Source organism: Homalodisca vitripennis, chromosome 2 (genome assembly GCF_021130785.1).
Source record: "Homalodisca vitripennis isolate AUS2020 chromosome 2, UT_GWSS_2.1, whole genome shotgun sequence".
Lineage (NCBI taxonomy): Eukaryota > Metazoa > Arthropoda > Insecta > Hemiptera > Cicadellidae > Homalodisca > Homalodisca vitripennis.
The window spans coordinates 41,230,477-41,242,466 of NC_060208.1; the positions used below are offsets into that span (position 1 = coordinate 41,230,477).

Below are 11,990 nucleotides of genomic sequence, written 5' to 3' on the forward strand. Positions count from 1 at the left end.
AAATTATCCTAGACTATGAGGACGTTTTCACATACTCGTACATCGGCAAAACCAGATTTGGATATGGTTCCAATACCGGTAGCAATGTTATTAAATGCAGTAGTTCTCACTAAATCCGGTCTGGCAAATTTACCAGCGTGGTATCTTGCGATCGAGAATGAAGTCTGTCTTTATCTAAATCTACCGAGAGCCTGGCAAGCATCCGATAGCCAGGGCCAATGCACACACACAGATATATACAGGCTCTGATTCATCGCAAGCAGTGGTGGTGGGGGAAACTTGTTTCCTTCAGTATTGGGAGTGTCTCTGTAGTGGATAGTCATGGAGAAATTAAAATTTTTTGCTGTCGTCTCTTAATTTATCAAAAAGGATAAATAAACTACCCACCTAGTAATGCAAACACAAAAAGGGATGCATCCAGTTAACTCTATGTGTACTCAGTACCTTCTCCTCAAATACAGGAGCAAGGAAAGATAATGCAGGTTAACTCTAGGACACATCCTCACTTCACACAACAAGACTATTTACTGGACTATTCAGAGAGTATAAACTGTTGCAGCTCTGGTTTTGACAGCATGAGGTAAAATTACATGATTCCAGTGCCGGAACAGGGTCCGATTCCATCTTTAGTTTTGCCGGTATGTGTGAAAACACACTAAATCTGACTATGAGAAAACAGTCTGATTAACAACTTTACCAGACACCGCACAATTGTCAGTGTTTTCATTCATCTTGTATGATCAATTTTAAACATGTTAGTAATTTCAAAAAATAGTAAGGTAGTTTCGAAGCAAGAAAACTGTTCTCTTCCAATAAGCTTTTAATTCATAATGTTATTAAACTAGACAATAAATACAACTTATTGTAACACAATTCATTTGGTGACATACATTAAAAACAAAAAAAGAAAAATAAAGCTGGCTTTCTTTGAGAATAAAGTGTTATGAAGGATGTATGACATAAAACAGAGAGGTGGTGAAAAAGAATTAGGTGCAATTTGAAAATAGTTACCTATATAAAGACTGTAACATACTTTGATAAGAATGAGATAGACTGAAAAGAGAGCATAGTTCACTTTCAAAGATAAAATTGGATTTGGAAGGCATGAAAGAGGAAGACCTAAATGTATGGTGGGATAATGACATGAATTTCATTATTAGCCCAAGAGAGCATGTTATAATGTTATAAGACTTGTTGAACAATAAAAAAACCAAAATACTAATATAATCTTACAATAAAATTATACATTTTAAAAATAATTTTAACTATGACACATCATGGAGTAAATATTTACACTATTTCTAACTTCCTGGTGAATCTGGTTTAAAATTATCATATATTTATTTCATTCTCCAGTAAACATTCTTCAATGACTTTTTGAAGGAATTTGATGTTGGAATCTCCTTCCACGCTACTGTTAATTTATTGAAAATTTCTTTAGGCTCGTAATTGGAACTGCGGTGGCCAATCAAGGGTTGGTGATGATATAATGTAGGCTAGGGAAGGGATGGTATTTAAGGCTCTGGCTCACGATTTTTAGGGTTGTTTCTTTAGGCGGATTTGTTTCTTTGTTCCATTGCATTTGTTTGGAGTTATGATTGATAGTAGCTGCCATTGCTGAGATTGGATAGCTTAATTATTTCCTCTTGTTTTTCCACTAACATTCTTTTTTTTCTGGACTAACATTTCCAGATAACTATTGCGTGCTTTGAGTATTTTTTTATTTCATCATTGGCTGCAAGCAAATCTTGTTTAAAGTTTCAACAAGCAAATTGAGTGTTTCTAGAGCTTCCCTTGTAGTTTCATTAACAAATTTATCTATTTCCTCATCAGAATTATTTTGTTCAGTTCTTGGACATCAAAAACATTACTGACATTAGTGTAACACACTCGGCAAATCCAGTTTAATTTTTTTTCTGCAATCATTTTTAACTGAGATGATTCTAGATCCGTACATTGCAGATGGTACCATTGAGAAAATTGCCCAAGACATTATACAGATGGTTTTGACTTTAACAGGGTTTTTTGAACATTTCTCACATTTATAGGATTTCTACTTGTTTTTCATGTTGAAGTTTTATCCAATAATTAATAATTATTGGTTGGTGGTTAAATAATTTAGAGTAATATAAATTAAAAAGTTTAATTATTTATTACTATTGTTTTCTTCCTCACTTAAGTATAAAAAAGTAGCAAAAGGATATGTTCCACAGTGAAATTTGAACCATGATCCTGAGTACGCTATCACTTAACCACCTGAGACAGTCAATAAGACGGTTAAAGGTCATCCACATACAGAATATCCTCCCAAGAATTCATGAGTTTATGTTACTAGTAGTTACATGGGATGTAGTTAACTGATGTTTGTGTTTACATTCGTTATGACAAGTTCAGATAATTTGATATGTTTCAAGTTTATGTGAGTTATTAAATTAGTTTTTTATGTGAGATTAGTTGAGAAATTACTTCATTATCACACTGCTTTACAGGTTAGCTTGATAGTTTTGGTATGTAAGTAATCAATTGATATATTCAAACTGAAAAGATCATACCTAAAGCAATGCACTTACAATGTTATAAGGCATCGATATTTAAATTTTCACTGAAAAACAAACAATAAACCGTAATTTATAACTGTTTAAAGTTCACCACTTCTACATATGCGAACTATTTCTTAGTGATGTATCCAATGGTAAAATTGAGAAAACATATATTAAACAGAAGTAACACTGGAATAGACGGAACACAACGGAAAATGGAGGGAAAATATTGGTGAAGCAGTCTTGGGGCTTGTCATGTGAAGAATTAAATAAATTCAAAATAGAAAAAGAAGATATGACTTATTTAAATAGTTCAATGTAATATTTCTTTGCTAAAATTAAAGTACAATTCACTCACTATTCCTGTACTTGTATTGGATGTATAAAAATAAAAAAGTGAAACAAAACAATTAATATATACATGAGTTTGTGAACATAAGTTTAGAAGAAGCTCGTTGGGGTTGAAATATGGGGGTTTTCATTGAAACAAAGAAAGTATGTATCTCGTGGTCAGACGCTATACATTGCGGACATGTGGTCTGCCTCACCCTGTATATACTTATTTCGAGTTGGCATTTCATGTTGATTAACTCAAGGTATACTTAGCTGGTTTGTACTTCAAGCAAAATATTACTATTAGGATGTTATACAAAAATATAGAACCATTGGAAAATTGTGGTGACTTACTCCAGTTTTTGGATGCTGATCATGGTTGAAAAGAGTGATTTTCTTCCAGTTCATGTCCAGCTTGAAATCATTTCTTTGCTGGCCCAGTCCGTAGATGTGATGTGATGGCAAACGAGCAGATATTTCCAACAGCTGGTCAGAGAAAATAAATCCACCAAAATCTTGAGTATCAAAGCTGTAAAACATCAACATAAATTTGAAATTAAATAACTACTCTGTGTGTAATAAATGAAACACTAAATTAATTATAAATATAAGCATTTAACCATTATATGGAAAACCTGCTAAAATATTTTGCAAAGTTTTCAAGCACAAAACTGTTTTGAATTCTTTTAGAAATATTCTTATAAGTTTGATGTATATGTATATATATATATATATGTTAGTTTGCTTATTTAAACGCATATGTGACAGATACGGCCAAATACAAAATAATTGAATCGGAAAAAGTAAGCGCTCTGTGGTGTAATGGTAGCACATTCACCCGGCAAGTGAGAGATCCGGGTTCGACTCCCGGCGGAGCAAGTACTTTTTGTGATTCAATGTTTATTGAAATTAAATAAGGCTATTGCCATTTATACAATTTAACGTAAATAAAAGTCGTTTGACAGGTGTTTGGTCTTCCGATCATATGTTAGTTTGCTTATTTAAACGCATATGTGACAGATACGGCCAAATACAAAATAATTGAATCGGAAAAAGTAAGCGCTCTGTGGTGTAATGGTAGCACATTCACCCGGCAAGTGAGAGATCCGGGTTCGACTCCCGGCGGAGCAAGTACTTTTTGTGATTCAATGTTTATTGAAATTAAATAAGGCTATTGCCATTTATACAATTTAACGTAAATAAAAGTCGTTTGACAGGTGTTTGGTCTTCCGATCATATGTTAGTTTGCTTATTTAAACGCATATGTGACAGATACGGCCAAATACAAAATAATTGAATCGGAAAAAAGTAAGCGCTCTGTGGTGTAATGGTAGCACATTCACCCGGCAAGTGAGAGATCCGGGTTCGACTCCCGGCGGAGCAAGTACTTTTTGTGATTCAATGTTTATTGAAATTAAATAAGGCTATTGCCATTTATACAATTTAACGTAAATAAAAGTCGTTTGACAGGTGTTTGGTCTTCCGATCATATGTTAGTTTGCTTATTTAAACGCATATGTGACAGATACGGCCAAATACAAAATAATTGAATCGGAAAAAGTAAGCGCTCTGTGGTGTAATGGTAGCACATTCACCCGGCAAGTGAGAGATCCGGGTTCGACTCCCGGCGGAGCAAGTACTTTTTGTGATTCAATGTTTATTGAAATTAAATAAGGCTATTGCCATTTATACAATTTAACGTAAATAAAAGTCGTTTGACAGATGTTTGGTCTTCCGATCATATGTTAGTTTGCTTATTTAAACGCATATGTGACAGATACGGCCAAATACAAAATAATTGAATCGGAAAAAAGTAAGCGCTCTGTGGTGTAATGGTAGCACATTCACCCGGCAAGTGAGAGATCCGGGTTCGACTCCCGGCGGAGCAAGTACTTTTTGTGATTCAATGTTTATTGAAATTAAATAAGGCTATTGCCATTTATACAATTTAACGTAAATAAAAGTCGTTTGACAGGTGTTTGGTCTTCCGATCATATGTTAGTTTGCTTATTTAAACGCATATGTGACAGATACGGCCAAATACAAAATAATTGAATCGGAAAAAAGTAAGCGCTCTGTGGTGTAAATATATATAAAATTTAATTTCAATAAACATTGAATCACAAAAAGTACTTGCTCCGTCGGGACTCGAACCCGGATCTCTCACTTGCCGGGTGAATGTGCTACCATTACACCACAGAGCCCTTACTTTTTACGATTCAATTATTTTGTATTTGGCTTTTTCTTTTACATATGTGTTTAAATAACCAAAAATACCTGTCAAATGACTATTATTTAAATTTATTAAATTTGTATAAGTGGCAATATCCTAATTTAATTTAATACACACACACACACACACATACATACATACATATATATATGTATATGTATATATATATATATATATATATATATATATATATATATATATATATATATATGTATACATTTATACTGTCTTTATACATTTTGTATGAATTTATTTTTAAAATAAACTTGCCACAATACCACTAAATATATAAGATGTAATTTGTGATCCTTTATATTTTAGAGAAAAGGATAGGGATTTATAGACAGTTTTAAATGTAATCATAAAGTTAATTGTTTTGCCGCCGAGGGCCTAAATATAGGCCCATTTATGGTTGGTTGTATATCACGGCTTTAATATAAGCCCTCTACATTTTTGTTAATTAGTTAGGTAGTTAATTAATTCATGGTAGATTTAATAGTTAATTGCATTATATTCAGAAAATATTCACTTTAAGATCATTATTTATTTCATATGTTTATATCACTCTTTATAGTATACACATCATATAAAGTCACGATATTTGACGACAATGGTTACTGAAAAAGTCAAGTGTGGTACTTATATTATGGCGTGAAATACAAACATTATTATGTAAAATTATTCAAATCCTCAGGTATGTTTAATTTAAGATAATTCCAAACATGCAACAAACTAAGGGTACTGGTTTTATGAAAATTAATGTTTCGTAATTGTAAAATAAATAAATTAGTTAAATGGTAGTACTATTTTTATCAAACTTGCTGGTCGTTCTTAGATGGAAGTGAAATTGTATACAATGCAAACAATTTATACTAAAACATATTTTAGGCCACTTATAAATTCCAATGCATCTTTTTTTAAACAAATTTTTGTATTTTTTGAATCTGAAAAGAGAAATACTCTTAAATAAATTATGGTGTATATCTAAACACATAATTTTAGCTTGTTTAATTTTTTGTGATCGGTACCAAATTTACATGATTGTCTTCTCATATCCCCAAGCCACATTGGTTGCCATGGGATATTCTCTGCCTCAGGTACGTCAGGTCGTTAATTTATAACTACGTCCTATCCCTTAGCTCAGCGGGCCAAGCCTAGTGGCCCTCACTGTTTGACCATTGAGCTCACCAGGCCACTAAGTGTAGTCTACTATAATGCGCAGTTATTAAAATCAATCCTTATCCACTGGAAAGTGCTGCAAACTCTTGGCCAAACAAGTAACTAAATTAATACTTCTCTAATTGCAGCACATACCAATCCAACTGCCCATGTTATGTTATGGTGTATCATATCTACTTATTAAAATACTAGTGCATTTGGAGGAGCTCAGTATTTGGAGATGAGACTGTTAGTACAAGTGACCTAATTGAGAAGCATTGTATTTTTATTCTGCAAATAAAAATACTTTTAAACAGATCAACCTAAATTGCATACTACTTGGTTCATTTAAAAGCAAATAATAAATAACCAATTGATATCATTTCAACCTTGAAGCTAATAAACTGTGTAAATTATTTTAAAATTTCATTTAAATCTCAGTCATTTAAACAACCAAAGGTCAAATGCTGGATTTGAATCTGAGTAAAAGTGATGTACACCAAACACAGCCATGTGATGGCACAGAACACAGCCGGCCACTATACATGGCCCGGTGAAATGGGAGAACAACCACCTGAGACTAAATCTGAGCTGACCGAGAAATAAGTTAGGGCTACATTTGGGGCCTCCTGATCGCAAAGGTTAATGACTAAGAAAATGGTACTAAATTTGTTCTGGAGGAAGTGCAAATGTACATGTGTAACTGATGTGGCAATAACACACATGCAGCGTAATGCCTGGTGGTCTACACATTTTCCCATGTCGATTACATTTGGTTGTATGTGGCTTATGGCCTGGTTAAGTTGTATTAAACTAGCTTACACACATAACTAAGAAATAGAAGAAATCACGGTTGGTTAATACTAATTTGGAAAAATTCTATAACAAATCTCAAGGCCATTCAACCTTTTTAATATTAAATTATTGTAATGTAATGGACTAAGCCCATTAATTGAACAAATTCAAGAACAGTGTGACACAGTTTTATAGAGGTTCCTGATAATTACTTTCTGTTTAATAGTAGTATTCTTGATTTTTATAAGCCTTCTACTATCCTAGGCAAATAATTTATTCTTTTTAACACGAGGACCAATGGCAGTTTAAAATAGTTTGACATTGTTTAACACAGTTTATTTTAGTTAGGAATATCAGACTAGACAACTGTTGGTTTAATATCAAATAACTTATAATAGTGTATATCAATACAATTCATCATATATTAATTGAGAGGGAGTTACACTGAAGATAAAGTATAGATCTATAGTATAGAACATATTTTCTTTGTTTCTCTGTTTCATTACTTTATTTAGTAATCTTTTTCTTATGCTATAATTTTGAAATTTTTCAGCATTACAGTTTTCAGACTTGTTTTGGGGGAACTGATTGTTATCATGGCAAAGACAAACAACCAACCCTTTTCCTTCCATTTTGTGCATTGTATTTCTTTTCATTTCTTGTTATGTAACGTAAACACTTTTCAATATTTTCTGATTTCTAAAATTCTACCACACAATTATCAAATAGTTAATTTTAATTATCAAATTACAGTCACCAATATTTTCTAAATTTACTCACATAATCTGATTATTGCTCTTCCGTAAAATCTTAAATCCTGTCTTCTCTGTATCGATTTCCACAACATAATTTGTATTGTTTGCTGCCGTTGGCCCCATAGGTGGAAGTTCAGGAAATGGAGTTTGAAAACGTGTTTTATCAGCATCATATATCTAAAATAAAGAATGAAAATTGTTTCACAATGAGAAACTTGTAATTTTTATAAAGAAAAGCTCAATCCATAGTAAATTTACTGAATAATAAAAATAAACCCTATAGTTAAAAGTGCTATCCAGAGGCCATTATTTTTGGAAGAGTTTTCGTTACTTTCTAAAATAACTACATTATTAAAAATAATAGACTTATTTGACTGTACTGTGAGAAAGTTAAATCTCATTTTGACAATCAGTTCTTGTTTTCTGCTGCCTCCCGATAGGAGAAAGTCACTCGATCCCTATCTACTATTTGTAATTATGCAATATAACAAGGGTTAGATTAGGTTAACATAAATATAATACAGATATAGTATTATACTTAGTAAATCACTTTTGATGTAATATGATGGAGTTCTATGAATTTTTTTAAACGTAAGTGTAATACATCGGGTAGATATTATTTAAGTATTCATGGTTAAGAGTGTTAAAGTTTAACCTGACTCTCATATCATATTTTGCACATGAAGGAGAATTTATGGTTCGGATTATTTATAATTTCCAACATCACAGTTGAATCTGTCTTGTAATCCTAAACATGAAAATAAAATAACAGGTTTCAGTAACCTACTTCGGTCAAAAAGCGTTTACTTCTAGCTCATATATTTCCAGTCTAAGATATTCCCAGTGATCGTAGTAAGAGTTTGCCTTGTTGTCCCAATGAAGAAAGATATATATATACATAAGTAGGACTGAGTCGCCAACTTCAGTGAAAAAGGTGCCTACTTCTGGCCATTTAAATTCACTACCGGAGCCATAGTTTAGTTTGCCTTATTGCCCCTTTCAAAAAACTATAAACATGTACCTATCTCTAGGAAATCTATTCTATGAAAAAGTGTCTACTTCAGGCTCTTGTAATCGACTTTGTCCAAAATATTTCTAGTGCCATACGACTGGCAAACTAAATTGTAGTAACAAAAAACAAAATAGTAAGACACATGATTTTGAATACATTCATAATACCAAATTTAGAATGTTCAAAACAAGGGGTAAAGTATGATAAGCGGACCCAGTTTTTATATGGATTAGTACAATTATTGATAATTAATATTCATTTATCGAATACGTGTTTATAAATCAGATCAACATATCCATAGCCATAATCACAATCATATTTTAAATTAAAATAACTAATAAAACGTACATAGTGATAATCTTATAAATAGTAAATGAGATAAGAACTGGAAATAGCAAAAACTCATAAATAATAATGAAACGATAACAACACAAAAAACATTTATAATAGGAAATACAAAATATGCCTAATTATTTATAATATAAATGTTTTTTCTTGTGTAGCAATGATTAACCGTTTTCAAGAAGTTGTTGAAGCATCTTCTCTAGAAAACCGTGTTTCTCTTCTGCCCAAATACTCACAGAGATGATCTGCAAGCAGATCATCTGAAATGCCAATGCTTTTTAAACTCCATTTCACAGTCCTCCATGACCTTTGGACTGTCTGTTATTATCTATAAAATAAAATATGTGAAAAAAGTGTTTTTAGTTGATACAAATTAGTTATTGTTCAAAAATCAGTATCGGAAGTTATAATTGACTAATATCGTTTGTCAATATTGATATAAAAAACCGGGTCCGCTTATCGTTCCCTACCCAAAAAGTTTTCTCAAGTGTGTTTTTCACAACATTGTGTTTGCTCTGACTTTTCTTGGAGTCAAACGCTATTTGATTTTGGTACTTTGGGATTATACCGACCACACCAGTATGAAGAACACAAAAATGTAAATTTGTAGAAACAAACATGATAGAACGAAAAAACAACTCTTTAATTACAAAATTACATCAATCAACAAGCATTTCCAGGTATTGTGATCGGTATTGTTGTCGCTGTTATCTTATCTTTCTCGAGAATCCCGATTACGGCAGGCCGCGTGGCATCACATGATTATTTAAGTTTTTTGCACGATACATAATTGCCTTTCCATTACAATTCAATTTATATTTTTGATCAGCCCCTCTAGAATTTTATATTTTACTGATAGGTACTATCTCGAGGGATGTTTTTCTGTCGTTGACACCAATAACCTTTGGTGCTGCCGAAGCCCGCGCTGATGGCCGGAGGCACTCGCATTTTGGGTGGCGGAGTGTGATCAAAAGTAAAAACAAGTTTTGTGTGTTTTTTTCAATAAAGAGATTAGTTTTTGTTTGGTAATGTTTGTTTTTGTTGAATTTTTGTGTTTAGAGAAATGTAGGACACTCTGCAATCACGTTATCTACTAGGCCGCTCGACTTTGACCTCTGTCTGAGGATGGGGAGGGGTTTGCGATAAGACAATTCCTGTTTTATATTGACGAAATATTGTTCTACGCTAATCTAGCAATCAGTAGAAGCAAAATGTCAAATAACGATTCTTGTCTGGATGTGGTCGGTATAATCCCAAAGTACCTTGATTTCCACCTTTAATTCTAGTTTTCATCTCTTCACAACAAATTGGACACTTCAGATTTCAACGAGTACGGTCATTGTCTTTTAACCATTTAAAACATTGTTCAATGTTTAAAAATACATTTTGAGACAATAATGCATGTTCATTGCCATTGTCCTTGCCAACGTCCCTATCCTACTCAGTAAGTACATGAAATAAAAACAACGAGCAAAGATTAATTATTATAAATATCTATAGGTCAAATGTTGTATTCAATAGTTTTGAAATTTTAATCGATAATCAAGATTCAATTGTGGTGGTGGCCGCTTATTATACTGCAACTCCCAACTTTTTTATCGAACTAACTTTATTTTAGTGACTTAACTTTAAATAAATTAACCTAATTTATTAATTCAATGTGACCTTTCAACAACATACCTTAACCTGAAGAATATCTTCTGTTCTGTAGACAAAATCAATTTTAACCATAGGAACATTATTAGGATAGAATGTGGAGTTCTTAACGATTTTCATGTAGGCAACAGTCCCAACATCAGTACTTGATACATTTGTAATCTTGTAGGTCCTGTACCTCGCAGGATAATAGCAACGTGGTATTCGGATTGATCCATTTTTTGGTAACGACCAACAACAATCCCTCAACATGCACGCATAGCCAGGGATTTCAAATTCCTGACCAAGACAATCAATTCGGTTCTCGTCTTCAATTACAGCACATTGCTCTGGCATAGGTAAAGTTTCTGCATTTTCCCAAATATTTGTGATATAGGTTTGTTTTTCATTACAGCATATCGTGTTGTTTGTAAATTGAGAGAAGAGTATGCAGTTTACATGTTGAATACAATGGCACAATGGCTCAATGAAAATAAAAGCAGTAGTCAGAAATGCAACTAATACAAATGTGATTAGCAGTGGATGTTTTAACACGGTTTTCAAAGTGTGACATTGATCAGGAGTGACTGGATGTACAAGCTTGAATCTTTTATCAGGTTCAGAAGCAACAGTGCAAGTTGGACCATTTGGCTTAGGTGGAATAAGCTTTTTTATGGCCTGATCAGGGACAAAAACTAGATGGGCTTTAACCATGATTAATGAATTGAAGAGTGACAGATGAGATGTATTACAGCAAAAGGGGTTTTACCTTAACCATCATTCCCTTTCACTAACTGATAATTTAAAAGCAAATTCAAGACTTCTCGTAATCACTAAATAAGTATCACTTAACCACAGTTCTACTTGAAGTCCATGGCTTTGCTTTCACTAGAATGACGGCTGCAACGAGTTAAAAGACTAGATGAACCTGGATTTGTCTAAAAATAGCTCAAAATTGCCTAGCAACACATCTACACCGATCAATCCCTAAGCGCTCGCGCAAATGCTCAAAGAATTATATTAGTTCACTCTTCGGTTGGTAATTTAATTTAAATCATAATCGGTAGCAATTAAATTAACTTTAATTTCATTTCTGAACTTATTAATATAATGTCACTTTCTAATTTGGTTTAATCCCACCAACTGAAGATAGGAACCACAACAAACATTGTTATCTCTGACTT

The 11,990-nt window shown here is 32.7% G+C and overlaps 1 protein-coding gene across 1 annotated transcript in view; it reads right to left on the reverse strand.

Annotated features, from left to right (window-relative positions):
- The window catches only part of LOC124353834 (lysosomal alpha-glucosidase-like), a 39,549-nt gene extending 27,584 nt beyond the window's left edge, over positions 1–11,965 (reverse strand). Inside the window, exons 1-3 of the mRNA XM_046803855.1 lie at positions 10,852–11,965; positions 7,840–7,991; positions 3,228–3,402 (exon numbers count right to left, since the gene is read on the reverse strand). Coding sequence (XP_046659811.1) covers positions 3,228–3,402; positions 7,840–7,991; positions 10,852–11,520 — 996 coding nt within the window. The 5' untranslated portion in view covers positions 11,521–11,965. The remainder of the gene's footprint in view (positions 1–3,227; positions 3,403–7,839; positions 7,992–10,851) is intronic.
- Between the last annotated feature and the right edge of the window lie 25 nt (positions 11,966–11,990).